The 23,982-nt window shown below is 40.8% G+C and overlaps 1 protein-coding gene across 5 annotated transcripts; it reads left to right on the top strand.

Moving 5' to 3' along the window:
• The first annotated feature begins 899 nt into the window (after positions 1-899).
• yeats2 (YEATS domain containing 2) lies at positions 900-23,356 on the top strand. 5 transcript variants are annotated; one of them, XM_061839702.1, is made up of 30 exons: positions 900-1,082; positions 1,472-1,585; positions 1,689-1,786; positions 2,122-2,214; positions 2,286-2,516; positions 3,817-3,935; positions 5,646-5,807; positions 9,418-9,529; positions 9,624-9,668; positions 9,736-9,907; positions 10,020-10,262; positions 10,500-10,667; positions 11,314-11,405; positions 11,713-11,901; positions 12,094-12,198; positions 12,280-12,322; positions 12,395-12,553; positions 13,539-13,663; positions 14,103-14,252; positions 15,004-15,186; positions 15,679-16,039; positions 16,109-16,243; positions 18,243-18,393; positions 18,709-18,785; positions 18,881-18,960; positions 19,981-20,185; positions 20,506-20,741; positions 21,415-21,489; positions 21,674-21,747; positions 22,209-23,356. In XM_061839702.1, exons 2-30 carry the CDS (start codon positions 1,486-1,488, stop codon positions 22,315-22,317), a joined length of 4,092 nt encoding a protein of 1,363 aa, XP_061695686.1. In that variant the 5' UTR covers positions 900-1,082; positions 1,472-1,485; the 3' UTR covers positions 22,318-23,356. The 5 variants fall into 5 exon arrangements, with proteins under 5 accessions (XP_061695686.1, XP_061695684.1, XP_061695687.1 ...); XM_061839700.1 differs by having other exon boundaries at positions 12,094-12,322; positions 22,209-23,354; XM_061839703.1 differs by lacking the exon at positions 14,103-14,252 and having other exon boundaries at positions 12,094-12,322.
• Positions 23,357-23,982: the final 626 nt, after the last annotated feature.

Here is a 23,982-nt window from a genome sequence, read left to right as displayed (position 1 = left end):
CACCAAATAGTCTACTGTCATGTTACTGTTGTTACAATAATACATCTTTGATGCCTACAATCTCCAAAACATTTGGATCTGAAGACATTCAACACCATTTTTTTTGTACCGCTTGTCCAATACAATACAAATCCATAGACCTCAAATATTAAGAATAAATTAACTGATCTAATATATGCCCTCTGTGGTAGGAATCTTCACAAAACAGAATAGTAAAGACAAAATACTGCACAATAAAATTAAATACTTACCCGATTGTAGTACAATAAAAGAACTTACTACCTGGTTAAACAAAAACTTAACACATTGACAAAGTAATACAGGACAAAAGAGCATATTAGTGTAGAACCCACAATACACACACACACACACACACACACACACACACATATATATATATATATATATATATATAATTTCATTATCAAATTGTCATATAACACTTTTGTTATATGACAATTTGTTAATAAAAGTAGAAGACATACATTTTCCCTTTTAAAAATAGTTCACTACCTCGAAATAAAAGGCAAAAAATATGCATATATATATATATGACATATGTATTTTGGCCAAGAGTATAATTCGTGTGAGCTTTACACTGCAATTTCCCCAATTGGATTTAATAAAGAATCAATAAATGAACCTATCAAATACAAAATAACTTCCTGTTAAAATTAATGTACAAATACTGTACAATTAAAAATAAAGTCACCATACAAATTCAATGACAAAATAATAATAAAATACATATATTCTCCTTGAAATAGTATGTATGGAATACAGGAAAAAAATAACTAATTCCTCGTCAATTTGTTGCATACACTTAAATTTGTTTTCCTAAAAATAGTAAAATAACAGTACAGTATGGTATCTATGTTGAATTGCGACTCCTAGTGGTGTTTACGGGGAACTGCAAGGCTAGCTCCTCGCAATTTAGCTTTCTTGCCTTCACCGAGATTTAGCAATTTTCCCCAAAGACGAGTGTGCAAGATGCAAAGTGTAACTGTTAAACGTCCCCGCAGCCACTGAATTACTACCAACGCGCCCCAAAGGAACGTTCGTCTACATTACAAGGCTTTCTCGTAAGTTTATCTCGTAGCTTACAACACGTTTGTGTCCTAAAACGCCGTGCTAGCCGTTCAGTAGCCTGCTAGCAAAGCGCTGCTAACACGCTGTAGCTACGACGAGAAACTTTTTTGCCCGACTCTGAGGCTTTGACACACGAAAAGCCTGTTCCGCCTTCATGTTTTACCCTGTACCCTTCACTGTGGGATTATATTCAAATCCGAGCAAAGCGTGTGTCACCGTGACAGGTGCCAATCAGTGCCGCTACACTAGCACTTGTGAGCAGCAAGCATTCGCTTCGTGCGGCTAGCCGGCTAGCTAGATGCTAAATATCGCCACTACTGTACTTTGGAGCGCCGGTATGATTTGTTTTAAATGAACATCCAGTGTATTTTTGCGCCCCCAGGAGATTAAAAAAATATGTCGGGAATTAAACGGAAAATAGAAGATGGTGATCCCGACTATGAAGACATTGCACTCGTCCAAAACAGTAAACGAAACAAAGCTGCGGAGTTAAGTGGTAAGTCCGATAAAGCAATACATTGTACACCTGTCTTGTGTCATGCTAAATAACCAGCCTCTTGTTGCATTTAGTGTAAACTTTTTCTGTCTCCCATGGAAAGCTCGAGATGCAACAGTTCAGAAGATAGAAGCCATCATCACTGAGCAGTTTTCTTTGGAGATGAAGAACAAAGAGCATGAAATTGATATTATTAGTCAGGTAAAGACTGTATATGTTTTTGTTGCCCGTCATGAATCTCAAGTGCAGAGTTAAAAAAAAAAAAAGTGGAGTGGTTTTAGTGTTGAGTACCATTTTAGTGTTGAGTCCTGGCTTGTGGTCTTTGACAGCATCTCCAGAACATGCAAAATGTCTGGTGTCACTCAAGTCCAATAAAGCTTTCCTAGGTGCTTGCTCACCTTGACACTTTCCTCCCTCTGCTCTATCTTCAGTGTACTTTCAACAGTCTGTGATGTGTAATGTTTAAAGTTCCTACTTAAATATGTGAAGTTAAAAAAAGCTAGAAAAACCCTGAACTTGCTGTTGTGTTTTCTTAGCGACTCAATGAAGCTCGAAGAATGATGGACAAATTGAGGGCCTGCATAGTGGCCAATTTCTATGCCAATGCTGGCATGACAAAGCTCCAGGAGGTAATTTGCACAATTTTGATAATACTGCAGTCAACTGTGTTTTATTCCAATGTTACTGCGTACGTTTGCAGAGCTCTAAGAGTGACCCGGGAGTGCTCAACCATCCAGCCATCCGCAGATTCTTGGACTCTCCGTCCCGTTCCTCCTCCCCACTCAACCAGGGCTCAGATACGCCTTCACTGGCCCAATCTGAGTCAGAGTCCCTTTCACAGCTTGGAGATGCTACTGACAAGGATGTGGAGGGAGTTTGGAGAGAGGACAGCAGTAGATCGGAACGGAGACCTGGTCGCAACACAGGAAAGGTTAGTCCACTTATTTGCATGACTTTTGTGTATTTCTATTGTTACCTTGTGGGATTTGCTGAAAGGTGCAACAATCTAAAGCAGTGATTGCCAACCAGTGTATCAAAGAGATCATTAAGTATGACATGGTAAATGATTCAATTTCCCCTATTATAATTTCTTGTGTATAATGCACATTTTCTTGTCCCCAAAATTGGCAAAGATCAGTAGGCTGCATTTTATATATATATATATATATATATATATATAGAGAGAGAGAGAGAGAGAGAGAGAGAGAGAGAGAGAGAGAGAGAGAGAGAGAGAGATAGAGAGAGAGAGAGAGAGAGAGAGAGAGAGAGAGAGAGAGAGAGAGAGAGAGAGAGAAAGAATGTAGAGGGGAAAAACGGGAAAAACATTCATATCACATTTTATCTGTATATAGAGGTTATGAAAAATATGTACACTTTCATTCCCAAATTCCACCCCCACTTAGAGGTGATGAGAAAGGTGTAGACTTTCATTCTAATATGACACTGTCACCTAAAGGTTTTGAAGGAGGTCTAGCCTGTAAATTAATTCCAATATGACAGGAGTACGTCAGGCAGAATTTATGTCCAGTTGTGGTCATAGTGTCCATACCCTGGCAAAATTTGTGAAACATTTATATGGGACTAATGACTGAACAACACCCATCATTAATTTCTTTACTGTTATGTTGTGTTTAATGATAATGCTTTTTCTGTTAAATAGTTTAATTTGAATCAAATCAAAATAAAATAAAGTTTCTTTATTTAAAGAATACTGTAATTACCCCTCTTACAAAGTCTGCCTGGGTAATTAAACATATCAGCAAAACTGGGTTTTCTCATTTACTAAATAAATGTAGGGATGTGAATTTCAAAATAAGAGCAAGTAAACTAAAAAAAGCAAGTATTAACTGTTAAAATCAAGTGCTTAAATTCATTAAAATTATTTGGAAAAAAGCCTAACAAAATACAGTTAAAACTGAAGCAATTGTAATGCATTGTAAAAATGCATTACAGTATACAGTACATTGGTATTAATTACAACAGGAAAAAAGTTATTTTTACATGGTTATTTTGAGTTACGAGCATAGTCTCAGAATCAAATGAACTTGTATCTCAAGGCACCACTATCTTCTATGGCGGTTCAACATTTATTGTTATTACACACATACTAAACTGTAATAACCAGGAATTTAACATGATCTACTATTATAGTTCCGAGGTGACCTCTCTACTAAATTTATGTATTACATTCAAATCGGCCCATTTAACCCATGCTGGACCATTGTTTTTAGGATACATTTGGTGTGCCGACAGTGCTTGGAAATGAGCAGAGGCTGACCTACAACACCGCTGGAGATGAGGCATCCAGACTCTATGCAAAGAAGACAATCGTCGTGGGAAATGTTTCCAAGTACATGACTTACTGGATTAAAGGAAACCTTGAGTTGCTCAATTGTTCAATTAGCTCACAACTTTATTTTGATGGGCAACTCTCCAACAATACGTTTTATTCTAATGGCTACTGACATGCATGACTGGAACAAAAATATTTAAGCATCTCATCATATTTACATCATCAATTTATGAACTAGTTTTGGAATCATAAATCAAAGGTAATGTGTTATTCAACTTTTCACCTTTGGTAACACAAAAATGCTTGTAATATCTCACAATTTGAAATTCTGGTACAGATTTTACAAGAATCATGGAAATTGACACTCTAGATTTGGCTTCGTGGGCCACATAAAATCATGTCTTGAGTTTGACACCTGTGATGTAAATGCTGAAAACCGTGAGCGCAAAAGTGGAACCAATCGGCTCCAATCGGTTCACAACTCTCGATGCCTAACCCTACTCAGCATGCTGGTTGCGTAGGGGGTTGGGGGAGGGGGGAAACATCATTGATACACCCACTCCCCATTCTTCTTTTTAATTATTTTTTCAATCAGTGACTCACTTTTCGGACATTCTGTACTACACAGTCACAGTCAAAACTGAGCACCTCTAAGTGAAAGTGTATCGATAGATGGGAAGCTTCAGTGCAGGTCTTTATGAAGAAAAATGCAGGCTCTAAAACATTTCATTTACCAAGGGAAGTAAAATCCAAACCTATCTGGCCCTTTGTGAAAATGTTAAAATTTTAAATCACGAGTTAACTGTTTGACAACAGTTCTTGAAAAGCTGAATTCAGTTTTTGGAAAAAAAAAGCCCATCTCAAGTTTGGTACAAAATTTATAAATGAAACATATCACGCCACGATCCAAACAAATTCAAGAACAAATCAAAAACATTGTCTGGAAAAGGTTACAAAGCCATTTCCTAGGCTTTGCCGTCAGACCCATTATCCACAAAAGTAGAAAACTTGGCTCAGTGATGAACTTTTACTGGGTCTACCAGCCAAACTAACTCCAAGAGTTAAATGACTATGTAATGAAAGACCCCTGAATTTTGTTTCCCATCCATCCATACATTTTCTTTGCTGCTTATCCTCACGAGGCTCGCGGTCGAGTGCTGGAGCCTATCCCAGCTGTCAACGGGCAGGAAGCGGGGTACACCTTGAAGTGGTTGCCAGCCAATCGCAGGCCACGTAGAGACAAACAGCCACACTCGGAGAAAACCCACGCAGGCATGGGGAGAACATGCAAACTCTACACAGAGGGCCAGGATTGAACCCGGGTCCTCACAATTGTGAGGCCAACGCTTTCCAGCTGACCCACCGTGCTGCCAATTTTGTTTTCCCTTAATGAATAAAATAATCTTTTGGAAGATGGATTTTATATTTACTCAGCGTCTTTTTAAACAATACAATCCAACAACAAAAATGTCTTGAAAGGTCTGGAATGGCAGAATTTATTGGGGGGGGGGGTTAAAGCCAGTGTGTGGTGACCCATATTTAGCACGACTGCGAATGGGATTATGGTAGTTAATCATAAACACAGCTCCATCCGATTTCCAAGAGGTTGTATACAGCTGTACAACCAGACTATCTCAGTTGGGAATTTTTACTTCCCCTCTTGAAAATATTAACATTTTTGTAATAGAGATGCAAAGGTTATAGATCAGATTAATGCTAGGAAAAAAAGTCTTGAAATGATTTTTTGTGGTCTCCCTTCCCCCTTAGATACATTCCTCCCGATAAGCGGGAGGAGAATGACCAGTCGACTCACAAGTGGATGGTGTACGTCAGGGGCTCCAGGAAGGAGCCCAGCATCGACCACTTTGTCAAGAAAGTCTGGTTCTTCTTGCACCCCAGCTACAAACCTAATGACCTGGTGGAAGTCAGGTTAGTGCCAATCAGTATTGCAAGCCGTTTTCAAGCGGTTGCCCTGGGCAGATTGGAGTGAAAAACGAGTTCCATTTGCTGTCGTGTCACGCTCTTGTGTGTCTGTGGGTAGCGCTGTGTTTACTTCCAACCCCTAATTATTATTTTAGGTCACTAGTTTACCCCTCCTCTTTCCCGATATCCCCAGCTAAAATTAAGGAATTAGGGATTGTTGAAGAAATAATAAGAAATAATAAATAAAATAGTACAGGACATGTATGATGGCAGCAGAACAATGGTGAGGTGTGCCTTAGGTGTGACAGAGGAATTTAAGGTGGAGGTGGGACTGCATCAGGGATCAGCTCTGAGCCCCTTCCTGTTTGCAGTGGTAATGGATAGGCTGACAGATGAGGTTAGACTGGAATCCCCTTGGACCATGATGTTCGCAGATGATATTGTCATATGCAGTGAAAGCAGGGAGCATGCAGAGGAACAATTGGAAAGATGGAGACATGCACTGGAAAGGAGAGGAATGAAGATTAGCCGAAGTAAAACAGAATATATGTGCGTGAATGAGAAAAGTGGAGGGGGAAGAGTGAGGCTACAGGGAGAAGAGATAGCGAGGGTGGACGACTTCAAATACTTGGGGTCAACAATACAGAGCAATGGAGAGTGTGGTCAGGAAGTGAAGAAACGGGTTCAAGCAGGTTGGAACAGCTGGCGAAAGGTGTCTGGTGTGTTATGTGACAGAAGAGTGTCTGCTAGGATGAAGGGCAAAGTTTACAAAACAGTGGTGAGGCCGGCCATGATGTACGGATTAGAGACGGTGGCACTGAAGAAACAACAGGAAGCAGAACTGGAGGTGGCAGAAATGAAGATGTTGAGGTTCTCGCTCGGAGTGACCAGGTTGGATAGGATTAGAAATGAGCTCATTCGAGGTACAGCCAAAGCTGGATGTTTTGGAGACAAGATTCGAGAGAGCAGACTTCGATGGTTTGGACATGTTCAGAGGCGAGAGAGTGAGTATATTGGTAGAAGGATGCTGAGGATGGCGCTCCCAGGCAAAAGAGCGAGAGGAAGACCAAAGAGAAGGTTTATGGATGTGGTGAGGGAAGACATGAGGGCAGTTGGGGTTAGAGAGGAAGATGCAGGAGATAGGCTAAGATGGCAAAAGATGACACGCTGTGGCGACCCCTAACGGGACAAGCCGAAAGGAAAAGAAGAAGAAGGGATTGTTGAAGAAATGTGACAGTCTGGTGTTCATTTCTGCTGCGAAAAAACGAATTCATCAGCAGAAACATGCCGTTTGATGAAAAGATCCTTGATGAAATCACTTTTCCACTTTCAAACCTTCAATAATACAGATAACTCTTGTTTCTCCACCAGGTTTTTTTCCATTTTGCGCAACAAACAAAAAAAGTCTGCACGTGCTGTGGTGGGAGGGTGCTGTCACACAATGACTCAGACTCAGCTCATTGACTGAAAGTGGGCACACCTACTTACATACACGCCATGCAGTCACCTAGAAGGATCATGTTTAGGGCAGGTCTAAACTCAAAAGAGGTTTGTGGATCTGCAAAATGAGCATGTCAAAGATTAACTCAGTGTTTTCCTTTTTTTTGTGATTATTGTTTATGCCGCCGCAAAAGGGGGGTGACCCTGTGATGAAAGAGGGGAAAGCGATGTAGAGTAGAGTCAGAAATCGAACTTTTTGTGACATTGGAAAAGGTTGACATTTATTCCACATGGAGATTTAGTGCAATGTTGTGCAATCATTTCTTAGCCAGCCTCAAATTTGAGTACTCATACTGTGGGCCAACAAAAGCACAATTTATCTTCAGCATCAGCAATTTGCTCGTGAATATTCCCATTCATTTAGGTTATTGTTTTCAGGGCTTTGACTCAATTGCAACTGGACTGTTCTGGTTGTCGTTGAAAACGTTTCTCCTCAGATCCAAGCAGGCTTCTTCAGTTCACATATACGATGAACGTGTCGACTGCTGTTTTTGGCAGCCAGAGGCCTCTTCTATGAACGTTTTTTTGCATCCCAAAAGAGTGATACCATTAAAAGTTGTGGTGTACCGCTTCCATCTTCTGCTGCTTCTTCTTCTTTTTCTTTCGGCTTGTCCCTTTATTTTCCATCTAAGCCTATCTCGTGCATCTTCCTCTCTAACATCCACTGTCCTCATGTCTTCCCTCACAACATCCATCCACCTTTTCTTTGGTCTTTCTGCTTCCTGTTGTTTTTTCAGAGCCACCGTCTCTAATCAGTACATCATGGCCGGCCTCACCACTGTTTTATAAACTTTACCCTTCATGCTAGCAGAGACTCTTCTGTCACATAGAACACCAGACACCTTCCGCCAACTGTTCCACCCCGCGTGGACATGTTTCTTCACTTCCTTACCACACTCTCCATTGCTCTGTATTTTTGACCCCAAGTATTTGAAGTTGTCCACCCTCACTATCTCTTCTCCCTGGTGCTTCACTCTTCCTCCTCTGCCCCTCTCATTCACGCACATATATTCTGTTTTACTTTGACTAATCTTCATTCCTCTCCTTTCCAGTGCGTACCTCCATTTTTCTAATTGTTCCTCCGCCTGCTCCCTCCTTTCACTGCAGATCACAATTTCATCTGCGATCATCATGGTCCAAGGGGATTCCGGTCTAACCTCGTTTGTCAGCCTATTCATTCCTGCCGCAAACAGGAATGGGCTCAGCGCGGAACCCTGATGCAGTCCCACCTCCTTAGAGGATAAATACTTGTGTTAATACTTGGGCTAGTGCTTATACTAGGTTTCTAAGACAATCAGAACAGTCCATTTGCGATCAAATCATCAACCAGAGGATGTCAGCATGGATTAATTCACTTTTACATTGAATTAGAACAACTTGGAAGTGTAGCAGTAAAGGTAGAAGTTCCAGTCACTGTCACCTTTTTTTTTTAAATAAAATTTGCAATGTTTTACTTTATTTTGAAACCCTCCATCTCTCAGAGCTCCTGAAGTGATGTGAGTCACCATTGTACAAACATAAAATAACCACTCCCAAATGGAGAGCAATTAGTCATGCAAAAGAAAGCTTTAATAATTTTAGAACACAAAAGATTATATTTTACTGTCGTCATATTGGACGTGAGCTCATTTTTGGATGACGAGCACCCTGCAGGCTTTGCTGTGTGTCCTACTCATCTGTTTTCGATAAACTAACCCGAACCTTTGGGTGCTTGCAGCTTGTTTGTTGTGTGCCTTTTTCACCTGCTGTGTTCTGATTGACAGCTTGAGGACTTGCATTTTTAATGTACTGTATGTGCAATATCAAAATACGTCTTTTGAATCCTTCTGTTGTGCTTCATTCGACCTACCACCTTAAGAAAGATGGCACACCTGACGTAGGATCTTTTACCATACGATGTATTTCCTTTCGAAATACTACATGCGGCGAACAATTTATTTACCCCAAAAACTTTACATACCATAATTTCCACATGCTGTATACATGCAGGTGTGTTCAAAACTCCTTACAAATGGTAAGAATCAAGGCCGGGAACTTAGTAAATGTCTCGGTTCCATTATGAAATTTGTAAATTAAAATGACACAGAGGGGATTTTTTTCCCCCATCTGTTTTCAGTGAGCCTCCATTTCATTTAACCCGTCGCGGGTGGGGTGAATTTCCTGTAAGGATCCAGATCCATTTTAAAGATCCTCGCAACAAACGTATTGACATCATCCATCAGCTGAAGGTCAGATCATGGCACACTTGGATTCACCAAATAGTTTTGACCCTCTTAATTGGGATGATTACCATGGAACAAATGTAGTTTTATTTTCCTGCAGCTTGACAGAACTTACACTGGGCTGCAAACACTGGGTGCAGAGACGGTAAGTTAAGTTTTTTTCCGTATTTTTTTTTTTTTATAGTTTTCTGTAACGGTTATTCTTGCTCTAGGTGGTGGATGTGGAGCTTCAGAGGAATTCCCTTGGCGAGGAATACATCTTGCAGCCATCTTCCTCCAAGGTGACCCACAGTGTGAACAGCCCAATGGCGGCCACCTTGTCCTCCCAGCCTTGTGGTCACTCCAGTTCGCCCATCTCCTCCTATGATTTTACTTTCGACAAAAGTAAACCTAAATGAACATTTATTCATTTTAATAACTAATAATGTTCCTACTTTTCAAAGGCGTCTTGTTGCCTTTCATTATATAAACATGATCTTTCTTTCAATTTGTGCAGCTTTGATCAAAGCGGATACAAGTAGGCCAGCAGGAGGTCACAGCTCAGGCCTCAGTGCGGGTGAACGCACACCTACCCGACCCAAAGCCAGTGATAGGATCACTCTGGGTTCTCATGGAAACTCAGCCTTCCAGCCCATTACAGCAAGCTGCAAGATTGTTCCCCAAGGACAGGCGCCAAGCCCTGCTGAGTCTCCTGGGAAGTCTTTCCAACCGATAACGATGAGCTGCAAAATTGTCTCAGGTATCGGACGTCACGTGCTGGTCATTTCTAAGTGTTTCTTCAAGATTTCTTCATACACGTGTTTTGGCTCATTAACATTTTTTTATACATTTGATATCTACGGTACTCTATAGTGTAGCTACATTTTAAATTTTACCCCCTACATGTCCTGTCTATGCGATTGATAAGACCTTTCCAGAAAATGCTACATCCAAAGATTTGTGCTATTTCTTTTGATTCTTTGCCTTGTGCACATAGGTTCTCCCATCTCTACACCAAGCCACTCACCGCTGCCTCGCACGCCCACCTCTGCCACCCCTGTCCACAGCAAACACAGTTCATCCTCGGTGCTCAATAACCCTTACGTCATCGTGGACAAGCCAGGCCACGTGACTGGTGTGGCATCCTCGTCGGCCGCCTCCGCAGGTATACGCTTCACTTCCCACTCCTTGTGAAAAGCGGCGCTTCAAATTGGAAGTGAACCTGTAGAAGCGGTGTCTGAGTCGCCCACGTACAAAGTTAAAAATGGCTGTGTGATAACGTACTTTTTAGCAGAACATATAATAGCCACCACTATCTAGTTTGTTCTTTTCATCCCTGGACCTCCCTTTTCTCTCCCTTTTTACCTTAACAAATTTAGATGCACGCACTCCCACCTTTCCCTTTTTTCTGACATATTCCAACCACTGACATTTGAAAAGTGCGATGAGGCAGCAGGAGGGATGCTCGATGAGAGGTTACCATGGTGACAAAGCTCCTGTACTCATGGTCATATTAAGAGGTTAGAAAAAATTGGAAACTTACCCAGCAGTTATCACCTGCTGTCTTTTTTAGCAGAACGTGTATGTTGCCAACAGCAAATCACCATGAGCCTCACAGAACCTGAAAGAGAGCTATTTTTGTCCCTTAACCCTATTAGGCTGGTGTGGATGTTGTAAAACTTTAAGCAGTAGGTGAGGATTAATAACCCCCACTCAAAGATTTTCTAACGAGTCTTTGGAATAGATATCAGGAACTGCATCCTCTGTCATCTTTCCCATGACATCTTGTTTGTGTGCACATTTCTCCACAGGAAGCCCCTCGGCAAAACAATCTGCTGCTCAGGGAACCCGCTCTCCAGCCCCTAAAGTCCACACTGGCACATTCCTCTCATCTGGAATGAAAGTGAGTCCATTATTGATTGTTTTAAGAATGATGTGACTTAAAAATTTTCAGTTCACTTGAAAAACACTCTTGCCATAGCTACATATCTCTGACAAAGGAATTTCGTATTAATAGCTGGTGATATATCCTCAGGAGATTTGAGTGCCTTGGCAAGATGTTAATATTACGCATCACACTGAAGATGGGTTGGGGATTTTTTTTTAAACAGATAATTAAACTGTTTAAGTTTAATATTAATAAGAGGTTTGAAACTGGCAAGATCTGTAATGCGGGCACTTAGATATTTCATTCATGTGTTTGCTTGCAGGTTATCATAAAGCAAGAGCCAGGTGAAGTTTCAACACAGCAGCAGCAGCAGATGGCTTCCACGGTAACCACCCAACAGCAATCACCTGGTACAGCGTCACATCAGTTTGTCTCAGTCAAAGGAGGGCACATGATCTCCATGTCGGCCCAGAAGCAGGGGGCAGGGGGCTCAGGAACCACAACAAACAAGGTGAGTCTATGTGAAACACAATATAGTTAATTTGTCAACATACATTACTCACAAAAAGTTAGGGATGTTGAGGCTTTTGAGTGAAACTTCAGGATGAACCTAAAATGCACTATAACCTTTCATGAGAATTTTCTGAGAAGTGTAGCTACTCTGTGTTTTTAGAAGCTCATGTGGAACTCTTCCTCTTACTAGATGTTAGGTATTCCCGTGAGTTCAACGCTCCAGTCTGCTGTGAAGCAGGTGGCCATCAGCAGCGGGCAGATTCTGGTTGCCAAAGGCAACCCCTCGGTTTCTAAGGTAGTGGGAGGAAAGCAAGTTTTGGCTCAGGGGGTAGCAAAAGCCATTGTCAGTGGAACCAGTGGCATCTCTGGTCAGCAGGCGACAGCCAAGGCAGGCGGGGGTTCGAGTGGCAAAACTGGAGGTTGGTTGCAAAATTCACTCTTCAGTTTTTCTGGTTGTGTGTGAATCATTATTTTGTATGTTTTACATTTAGTGATGGCTACTCTTCAACTGCCTGCCAACAACCTGGCTAATCTGGCCAATTTGCCTCCGGGCACCAAGCTCTACCTGACCACCAACAGCAAGAACCCCTCAGGGAAGGGCAAGCTGCTTCTCATCCCACAGGGCGCCATCCTCCGAGCCTCCAGTGCAGGTGAGACATGTTTTGTCCCATTTTTACTTCTCTGCACTACAGAGATTTGCAATGGTAGCAGGAACATCGGCCCAGTGGTTTCTTTTTATTTCTCCAATGGACAGGGTACACGATGACATTGCAAAGATTTAAACTTTACGACGTCTCGAGCAGCATTTTCTTTCCCGTTTGACTGTATTAGGTTCTGAATGTTCCCATTAATTTTAAACATGCTGAATAAAGCGGATCTTTTCTTTGTGCTCTTGTACATTGTAAAATATAAACTTTTTTTTTTTTTGGTGAACCTTTTAGGTCAATCGCATTATTTATATAGGGCCAGTTCAAACGGCCAATAACCACACTTCTTCGTGAGCAAGCACTTGGCCACAGAGCCAAGGAAAACCTCCCTCTAAGGAAGAATCCTTGAACAGAACACTGGCTTTGTGGAGTAATGTTGGCTGGAGATAGAAGATGGAGGGGTATAGAGGGACAGAGAGTAGATAGAGCGCTTGAGAAGCTGGGGAAGGGATGAGAGAACAATGGTCACAACAACAGTCATATAAACAACATTAAAAGTGTCATGATTACACTACCTATGACGACGTAAATTTGCTGAGTCAGTATGCAGGGGTCGCTTACAGCCCAGAAGCCTTTTGCCCTGACATTTCCTTCATGCCGCTTCTTGCATTAAATAAGTTACCGTTAGCTAAATTATTATAATCCTGAAGGAACCAACTACAAAAATGACTACCACCTCTGCAGGGTCTTTAGCTGGAAGTTACGAATTTAATTTGTTCTTTTCCTCTGGACTTTGAGTCAATCGTTGTCATATGTCCCCCGCCCCACGCCCGGTCCAAGCTACAGGCTTTACTCTGGACATTTGCTGTCAAAGTTGTATTGAAATTGATTTGAAATGACTCAAATGATTTTTTTTTTTTTTTTTGATGATGAATAAGTGGACAATTCTTGATGAGATCTGTGGCTGGTGTGCTTTTGTCTAATTTAGGTCAGCAGTCTCAGAGCAGCTCATCAGCAGGAGCAGGGGGCACTCAAACCTCCTCCTCTTCCTCATCCAGCAGTTTGCCTTCCAACCTCTCCTACACATCCTACATCCTTAAACAGACCCCTCAGGTGGGTGGAATTATTACTCAAACTTCGACATGTTACATATGATGCTCGGTTCTCACTGGAGGCAACATCCAGCAGTCCTCCTACCCCTGTCTCTATTTCATCAAAACTTGATGGGAAACTTTGATACCATGAACACCAGCTGTCTTTTGCTTATTGTAGAAAAGAGTCTGCTTTTTATCCAGAGGAAGGACATGCAACATTCATTTCCCCAGATATTTTATTTTAGTCCATGGATAGAGACTTTAAAAGTCCTTTGAGCAACTCTGATCCAGTAGCCACTTTTAGTACACTAACCTTTGCATTGAGCCATCAAATCCACAGTTCACAGAGTTCAAAACTGCTCTTCTTTTCATAGTCAGCGGGCTGAAGACAAAGAAATGTATTACTTATACTTAATTATAAAATGCTTTGTGGCTCTGCATCCCATGTCTATTTTTAGGGCACTTTTCTTGTGGGCCAGCCATCACAGGGTTCAGGGAAGCAGGGGCATTCAGGTATGGCAGCACATGCACATACGTCATCTGCAGCTAATGCTCCTCAGCAGGCCATTCGGGTCACAGCGGGACAGAAGGCTGCCATTTTGGCTCAGGTAGAAAACTTCTCTACTGTGGTGATTGTGGTCAAAACCTCTGTTTCATTTACCCTGCAATCTTATTAAACTGTTAAATACATTACACTGTCCCCCCATTTATCGTTGGGCTTATGTTGCAGCTCTACCCTTAATTGGTCATTTTTTCCCTTCTATGAAAAACTTAGTTTTGCCCCTGTCAATCTCTTTAAACGTTATTAATGGTATTAAAACACTTTTTAGAGTACATTGAGTCGTCGGTCTACGACTAAGATCCGTTCCTACAGTAGCGACTTAACTCGGATTTCGACTTAAGTCGGATTTCACCGTTAAAGTCAAAATTTACAATGACCACTGGGATTGGCTTCAGCATTCCTGCGACCCTCATGAGGATAAACGGCTCGGAAAATGGGTGGGTATGGGTACTTTGCATGAAAAACTAAAATACATTAAAGTAAAAAATATTAGATTCTTCCTTAATGTTAGGGAAGGGAGGCAGAGTGCTCAACATTTTGTCTTGCTCTGTGGGAACAACAACTAACTGGAGCTCAGTTGGGGACCTTCTCTGCCTCTATATTAATATATATTATCTATATGAAATACACAGGACCGCAATAAATAGACTTCAGTGAAGGCATTTCCAAATCAAGTCTTTTTTTTATACGTTAAAACCTGACAAAACAGTCCCAAAAAAAAAAAAATCTGTGATATAGCAGGGTAACACTTTCCTGTGGGGAAACATACTAATTGCCCGTCTTAATACAAATGTCAGATGGTTGGTGGCTCCCATGGGGCTCAAGTGAAGTTGTCAGATGGCTCCGTGAAGACAGTGACAGCAGCAGGGCATGTTTCCAAGCCTGGGATGACCACATTGAGAATGACAGGCGGCGTCATCACTGCTGCTAGCTCCACTCCCAGCTCAGCCAGCGCTTTGGCAGCTACCAACCAGCTGCAGGTTAGTAGTTTCTCAAATTGTTTCCTTTTTTTTTTTTTGGCTGCATCAGCAAGTGCTGTGCACTGTCGAATGACAGATGTATAGAGCACATGCTTATGTTAAAAAAAAAAAAAAAGTCTGAGTAGCTCGGTTGTGGTGATTCACCAGGAGGCAACAGGCAGACTTCATGATTCTAAAATCTAAAGTCAGCACAAAACCCAGCGGCTTCTGTTTTCAATTTTTTAGTGAATAATTAAGGATATGTTTGCCACAAATGGATGTAGATTAATTTGTGAATATTGAATAGTCGAAGGTTCAATGTAATGCATTCATCTTAATGACAAATTCCATGTTCATGCAGGAGATTCAGTGTGTTCCTCCAAATTTGGATTCTTTACGCTTAATTTCAAAATAGTGACGAGAGTCTACAAAGCTTTTTAGGTTGAAGATGTATACATTTGTTTTTGTTTGGTTTAAATCCTAATTAACTGCCACACATTGTGTTCCATGCAGGCTTCTGATGGTGGGAAGTCTGTCTCCCAGCACCACTCCCTCCTGATGGCAGCCAATCAAGCAGCAGTGATCAGTGCGGCCAAGAGTGCCAGCGCTGCTGGAGGTGGTGCCTTGTCAAAAACTGCCATGGCCACCTTGGTCAAAGGTGCCACAAACACTGTTGCAATGTCTAAAAGTGCTGCTGGTTCATCTGGGGCTCCAGTAACTGTTGCTAAGTCCGTGGCCAGCATGCCTGTTGTCAGTATGGCCAAGGGTGCAGGTGCTATGATACCGAAAAGCGTTAGTACGTCACTGGTCACGGCAGGATCGGTGGTCAGTGGGATGGCGGCGGGAGGAGGAAAGACTGCTTCAACTCTTTCAGGTAGGCTGAAATGATCTCACGTAAAATGCTTATGCTGGATTGATAAAACAAATTTTCATGTAAAAACAGGCATGCTGAAAATCCATTCTGGCGGTGCCAACTCACAGCAGACAGTCTTGACCATCCCTGCTAACCAGTTAAAACAGCTAGGGGTGACCAGTGGGTCAGCAGCGATGCAGACCATACTCATGCCTGTTGGTAAAGGTAAAATCGCTTCCAAAAGTGGCAGTAAAAAGCCCTTTGTTTCTCAAATTAATACGTCAATGATTTTAGACCTCTTGGGCCCTTATTTACAGAAGGTTTGTGTGGAGGAAAATGGGTGCAGATTTGAGGGGAGGAAAAGAAAAGAAAAAAATACATTTAAGCTTTCATTCTTGAACATCCCTATTTTCGAACAAATGATTTTTCGAACGAAAATTTCGAGATTTTTTTGCTTCTATTTTCGAACGAAAATCGCTACTTGAATGCCTCCGACAAAACCCGGAAATAACATATTACGCGCGTCCAGACAAGGTGACACACGCCGCGCTTTGCTGTGAATTCCCACGTTGCCCAAAAAAACCTGGAAATAACCTAATGCAAGCGTCGCACGCAGCTGACCCACCCACGATGCATTTTGTTATTGTCAATTCGAATGCCCCCTGAAAAAAACTGGGAATAATATAATGCACGCCGCGCAAGCAGCTGACCCACCCACAACGCGTTTTGTTATTGTCAATTCGAACGCCCCCCCGGAAAAAAAAACGGAAATTACATAATGCGCGCGGCACAACCAGCGCACTTTTGTTATGTATAATGCAGCCTCTGTACACAGACGTGTCCCGGTAGTGACTGTTGTTTTTCTTCTTATTGAAGACTATCGTATTAACCCCCAATTATGGGTCCAAAGAAGGCAAGTTGCTTGTTTAAAGTTATTCTGCACTTTTGTGAATAAAAAAGTTTACAAGGATAGGGGCCGAGTCGCTACAGATACGGCAATGCACTCCCAGCCTAGCGTACTCTGCTACTAAAGCATATATTTTAAGCAAGAAATAAATGTATTTCTGAAATTATTTCATCATAAAAAGTATTTAAACTATACATGTACTTTTACTATGCAGTTTATTATCAGGAAAAGCTAAAAAAAATGCTTTAAAGAGCCTAATTTCTTGGTCTTGGAACACATTATTTCTTTTTAAATTCATTGTAATGGGAAACATCAATTCAGTTTTCGAACAAATCACTTCTCAAACCATTTTCTGGAATGGATTGTGGTTGAGAACTGAGGCATCACTGTATATATAAAATGTACACACACACTACGATATTAGTAACGTATACCAGTATTTCATATGTACGTATACGTGGCTAAAAAAGTGAAGCTTCCAGAGTCTTTGTGTAAATACTGACGTACGGGTCAAGAGGCTCTCAAATATCCACACTTCCTCCTTTTATTTCTCTCCCCTTTCCTCTCTGTATTCTCATGGTATAGCTGTAGCGGCCAATACACTTCCTCCTTTCCAGTTGTGCCATGTTGTTTGTAGTACAATTAAGAAAAATATATAACAGAGTAGTAATATATGTGGCACCTCAAAACTACGTCAGTAAGAACACTGGGGTTTGCAGATTTTTTGTGGATATATTTGCAAAGGCCAGTTGCATAGTATTTCCTGACTAGTTTTTTCGTGCTCACCAATTAATTGCTTGGTGTGCGACGGGCCTTAAATACAGCTGGCTCCACCAATTTTACAGCTGCTGCCAACAGCGCAGACTATTTCTTTAGCGAGTGAGCACGCAATTTAGCATCTGCCATTTGGGATCTTAATAAATCAGACCATTGGTGTCTTGTAGCCATCACCACCAGTTGCTATGTTTTAATTATGTTAAGCTTCCGTAACTACTTAATGTGATATTGTTTTTGAAGGATGTGTCAGTTTTTGAGAGGGTGTAAGAGTAGGGGCTGACATTTTCCTCCCTCCTCCGTCTACCTAAAGTGTTTGTTCCATTGATTGTGTGCTCAGTGGTGTCTAGAGGTTCCCGTTTTCAGTCCTTACTCAACGCCACAAAACATCACAACATGAATACAAATTTCAACCACATTTAAAAAAAAAAAGTGGGTATACCTCCAGCTATTAATATTTCTGTAAATGTAACACTATTTCCTGTATCAACGATGTATCCAAATGCGTGTTGAATGAATGACTTGTTTTTCCTTTTATTACAGTGAAGACTGAGCCGTGTGCCGGCACAGCTGTCACAGCCGGTCCATCACCCCCGGCAACGGCCCCCGTCTCCACATCTGTCCACATTCCGTCTGCAAACACCACGGTCAAGCAAGAGCAAGGCACCGATCATTCTACGCATGACCTAATCAAGTATGGACGATTTTTTCTGTTACATTCACATTTAGGAAAAAAGAAGTTTTGTCTGCAGAAAGTTCTTGTGCAGTCAGAATCCGTATCATCAGAATCAGAATCATCTTTAAACCCCGAGTATGTCAGAAACATACAAGGAATTTTTCTCAGGAAGTTGTTGCTGCTCTAGTACAACATACATGATGACAACAGTAGCTAGTAATCTGAGAAAAATATTACTTTTTTGGGGGGGGCGATTTTGCCAAGATTACATCAAAATGGAAAATTATTTTTTTTTTCTGGTAATTAAAGAATACTGAATTGCTCTTTCCTCAGCACTGAACACATGGAAACCATGATGCATCTAATGACAGCGGTGGTGAAGAAATTCCCTCTCATTGTGCCGGATAAGTGTTAGTGAGCGTTCCATTAGAGCTGTTATTAAAAATACAAACTGTAATGTCAGTAATTTTAGTTGAGGTTTAAGTCTTTGTTTCTACCCATTTAGCTGAAGACTCGCATCCATTCTGTGCCTCTTCAACAGAACAGTATTATTCCTGGAATATTGGGAAACGCAGGGCATCAGAGGTAGGTTGGTTTTAATAAAACTGGTCACAGTTTCATTATTTTGCAATACCTCATTTAGAAACTATATCCACCTACAGCTTAATCAATCATTTCTTTCTAGTAAACATAAAATTTAAAATAGATTATAGTTTAGAGTGATAGCACCTCTGTTGAAATTCTAATTCTAACTTGTTGTGGGAATGTGTCCCTGCCTGGTCTTAATTTTTTCATCAATTTCACACTGTAGCATCATTGGCCTCTAAAGATGCCTTTCAGATGAGGCCAGAAGAGAACATTTTATTTCCATTTATTCTTATGGTGGTGGAACAGTGGAGCAGCTGTGAAGCGTTGGCCTCACAGTTCTCCCTGTTCCTGCTTGGATTTTCTCCGCGCACTCCGGTTTCCTTCCATCAACCCAAAAACATGCAACATTAATTGGACACTCTAAATTGCCCCCAAGTGTGATTGTGAGTACGGCTGTTGACTCCATGTGCCTTGCGATTGGCAGGCAACCAGTTCAGCGTGTACCCTGCCTCCTACCTGTTGACAGCTGGGATAGGCTCCCGCACCCTTGTGACGATAAATGGATGGATGGATGGATGGATAGATACTCTTATGGTACTCAGAGCACATTATATGGTCAAGCTGAGGTTGACTTGATGCAATTCTTTTCTTTTTTGTCACCACAAAAAAATTGTTTGCTTATTAAAGAAAAATGCAAATAAAAATATCTGAACACTTCAATAAAAAAAATATCTGTTTCTTTCTCCCATTACTAAAGATTTTTTTTTACTGGCATGATGTAATCTCTACTGTTGTGATTATGGATCTAAATCAAGAGTCCATGATATTCTACTATATAGAGATGGGCCTGTATACCGTTCAACAGCATAAAGTACCAGAAAAGCTTTAAAATTAATTTGTTTGTCTAAAGGTGTTTAGAAATCCCTGCCAGGTCCTCTCATGAACTGTGTCAACCAAAGAATTTAAAGTGCAGTTTGAAACAAGTAACACGTGCTGCACATCTGTGTCTGCATGTAGCTTCAGCGAGCAGTGGTTGTTAAGCGGACCATCCAGAACGTGTTGGATCACTCGCCTCGGCTTCAGGCTCTAACCCCCCCAAAGACCAGAGAGGTGGTGCAGTGGTGTCGGCAGAGGGGGTACACCCCCCCTGACCCGGAACCCCTGCACAAGAATGACGACGAGTCCATCGAGGACATCCTCACGCAGATTGACAGCGAGCCAGGTTTGTATTCGTAAAATGAATTTGTTACCTTTATTTTTTATAATTATGACAGCGCATACGATGTACAAACCCCTATTTGGGTTAAATTGGGCCATTTTGTAAAACATGAATGAAAAACGAATACAATATTTGCAACTTCTTTTCAACATGTACCGTATTCAATTGAATACACTCAGTTTGAAGATTTAATATCACATACTTTGGAATCTCTAAATTTGAAAATCCATTGACTGTTGTTTGAGGAAATAATGTGAATTGGCATCTCAGACTGTTGTCATTAGTGAGAGGATGTGACGGCTATATGAGAAATCTATCTACAGAATGTCCTACCACGCTGACCAGCAGTGATGAGCTTGTGCTACGGCTGGAGCAAATGCAAGCTCTGTTGAAGACGGAACCAGAGGAGGCCGACGACGAGATCGTGGACGTCATCACCGTGATGCCGCCGTGCCAGAAACTCAAGGTCAAGGAGGAGGAGCAGGAGGCCGACACTGAGCCCAAGTTCTTCTTAGTGCCTTGCATGGCGGCCCAGTTTGTCAGTGAAGCAGCCCAACAGGTCAGGAGCATTTTGAGATGATCATTGTTTCATTTTTCTCTTTGCATTAAACGCTGAACAAAATCAACATTCTTACAGGTAGTTTGTCAAATGTTTATTTTAAAACAAACAATATACCAACTGACAAAAAAACAAGAAATTACAACAACGGAAAACATTATTGTAAGCCGTGAGCCGTCATTATATTTTAATGTTTTAATTTGTTAAAATATTAGTTTTATCATTGCTCTGATGTATTAGTGATTTGAGTTCCAAACATGATCATGAAATGAATTCAATTCATAAGTCAATGAACCACTGTAAATCCAGTGAAATATGTAACACATGAAAGTGTCATAAAAATTGTACATAAATACAAGTGTATTGAACTAAGTTAAAAACAACTGAACTCTACTCTGGCTGTAATACTTATGCAAACCACTAAAGGTAGGCCAAGTGCAACTTGTGGTACATTTAACATCCTTTGAGAATCACTGAGCCAATTAAACCATTCCATGATTTTATTTTTATCCTGGAAACAAAGTCTTCTTCCTCCATTGTGTTGTTGTATGTTAGAATGTCTTAAATTTCATATATATATATATATATATATATATAATATTATTATGACAAAAGATATTAATTTTTATGCTTTTTAGATTATTTAGTAAAAGGCCATATTTGTCTCTCTCAGATTGGGATCACCTTCCAGCCTGTGGAGGTGGAGAAGAACCTTTTTGCTCCAGTGATTGAAGACATGATACTGAAGGTCAGTCACATTTTACTGCAGAGACTCCATTTTCTATTACTGTACCTGGGCTGAAGAGATGAATTATACAGTATGCCCTCACGGTGCTGTGAGAGACGTTCTTCTCATGACTGAAGTGTGTGTGTGTGTGTGTGTGTGTGTGTGTACGTGTGTGTGTGTATGTGTGTGTGTGTGTACACTGCAGGCAACGGAGCAGTTGGCCAGCGACATCCTGAGAGAAGCTCTGGCGGCAGCCTTTGCCAAATCCCCTCAGAACAGGTCAGTTGAAGTTGCCCTTTAACACGCAACCTGCTCCATCCTCCATTTACTCTGCATGTCTTATTTCAAATCTGTATTTAGTGATTTTTTTTTAAAGACTTTTTTAACAATTGGAAGATGTCTAAACAGGCCTGCAATATGCTTTTTTCTAAATATGCTAAGAAACAAGAAATATAGCTGAATTGGACTCAAAGAGAAGAGCAATGCAAAATTGTACTGAGTACTATTTGCTTCAGAATGACTCAGACCCACTGTTTTGATGAAATCAATGCTCAATCTACTGCAGAACCCTTGTTGAGTATGGCGTTCGTGGTCATGACACCGATAGTTCTGTTCAATCAGGATGATAAGGCTTAGAAAAATATCTCCTCTGTCCTAGCATTGCTGCATTGAAAATGCCCCCACCCCTCCTTATGGATACAGTTAGTGTTTTTTTTTTTTCTCTCCTCCCCCACTCACAGGGCCCCGAGAGAGATCACGGCCATGAACATTCACCAAGCCATTTGTAGCATCCCAACCTGTGACTTCCTCACCAACTCGCACATGGGTTGCCTAATTAAGGACAACTGAAGCCGGCCAAAGCTGACGCGTGCCGAACCTTGACGGCGAGCAGGAAGTCTCCCGGATCCACATTCCCACCAGAAAGGTCCTCTCTCTTGATGATCTCGTTGACTTTATCACTTAAAAGGGCTCACCACCTTGCTGCTTCTAGATGCCACAGCAAGTGGCTCTTTTGATTTCTACAGATAGTTGCACTCCCGCTTACCTCATGAGTAGATTTTTTTTTTTTTTTTTTTTAAAGAATGAAAATGTTTCCTGTCACACAGCCTGCTAGTTCATCATTTAAAAAAAAAAAAAAGGAAGCCTGGGCCAAATCGACCATAGACTGACACTACTTTATGTATTCCAATTCTTATGATTCAACTCTGTAGTGCTTGCCGCCCTGAAGCAAATCTACTGTTCCCATGGTAACTAAGGATCTGCCATGAAGCGCATCCTTTCATGTAGTACTGTAGTACCACATTACCCTGCGTGGGTAATAACGGTCACACGATTGTGCTGGTTTTAGTCACTTGCGCGTTCAAAACCGTTTAGTTCACACTATTATCACATAAATTGGTAAAGGTACATAATGTTGGTGTTTTGTTGTTTTTTTTTACATCATGTGTTTAAGTCAGTCTAAGTATTTATATCTGTCAAGTTGGACAACTCGTGATCATATACACTGTTTATGTGATCAATGTGAAATAGATGCTATTTGCAAGTCTGTTTTATATTTTTATCCAAGATCATACCATGGCAACCGTGTGTATGTGTGTGTGCGTGTAAGTTTGGTTTGTGAATGTGTAATTACCCAATACTGTGTTGGTAATGGCTTTTTAGTGTCCAACTTTTGCATTTTGTTTGTGTATAATATTGAACAAGTGTTGGTCTGAGTGTATGTTGAGGCTATTGAACCAAACGACTGTCGACAATACCCCCCAACGTTGTATTTTCATGTTTCAGTGAAAACCAAAAATATTGTCAATATTCTTGTAATAAACAACAAAAAAAGCCCGAGTAAGTCTGGTAAATACTGTCACATACTCAAAAAATGGCCAACATTGCATCTGATGATAATACCAAAACATCTCAGGAAATTGTAGTAATGTATCATGATTTGATTTTGATAAAAATCCCTCCACTGTTTCAGAGGCACACGAGTCTCTGAAACTGAAAAATAAAAATAGGGCAAATAAAATGATTTACACCACCATTGGTAATACTTTAGAATAGTGGTATTTCAACTTTTCACACCAAGTACACTTCCAAAAATACTTAGTTTAAACTGTACTGTACTTCTAAAGTTACATACAGCTGAATATTACTTAAAATGAAAATGCACTGTACTTGATTTAAAGGAGGAAAAAGGTTTGAACAGGCCATGTGCTTGTGTCTGGTTCAGTCCTGAGGTTCGGGGTTCATATCGGTATACTTAATATTACTGGAGTTAAAATAATATATATATATATATGTAAAATGTTTTCTTGCTTTTTTTTAGAATAAAGGTGTATTATATGATTCATTTTTTAACTTGTTAAAATGTTCGTTCTTCTACACTTAAACTGTGACTTAAATATCATGCATGATATGACTTCTCATAATATTGATTTATTTTTATGCAAACATGATACACATTTGTCCTTGTAAAAATGACAAATGTTTTTCGTTGACGAAAAAAAATCTCCCAAACAC

This window comes from Syngnathoides biaculeatus, chromosome 13 (assembly GCF_019802595.1).
Source record: "Syngnathoides biaculeatus isolate LvHL_M chromosome 13, ASM1980259v1, whole genome shotgun sequence".
In the NCBI taxonomy this organism is placed as follows: domain Eukaryota; kingdom Metazoa; phylum Chordata; class Actinopteri; order Syngnathiformes; family Syngnathidae; genus Syngnathoides; species Syngnathoides biaculeatus.
Note: the sequence above shows the minus strand (reverse complement) of the source record. Positions and strands in the feature narration are given on the sequence as shown.

Excerpts from the sequence above, each read along its gene's own strand:
- yeats2 (XM_061839700.1), top strand. The coding sequence starts at position 1,486 with ATGTCGGGAATTAAACGGAAAATAGAAGATGGTGATCCCGACTATGAA. Across the intron at positions 11,902-12,093 it reads CAGGAACCACAACAAACAAG|ATGTTAGGTATTCCCGTGAG; the intron begins GTGAGTCTATGT and ends TCCTCTTACTAG. Across the intron at positions 20,742-21,414 it reads TCAGTGAAGCAGCCCAACAG|ATTGGGATCACCTTCCAGCC; the intron begins GTCAGGAGCATT and ends TGTCTCTCTCAG.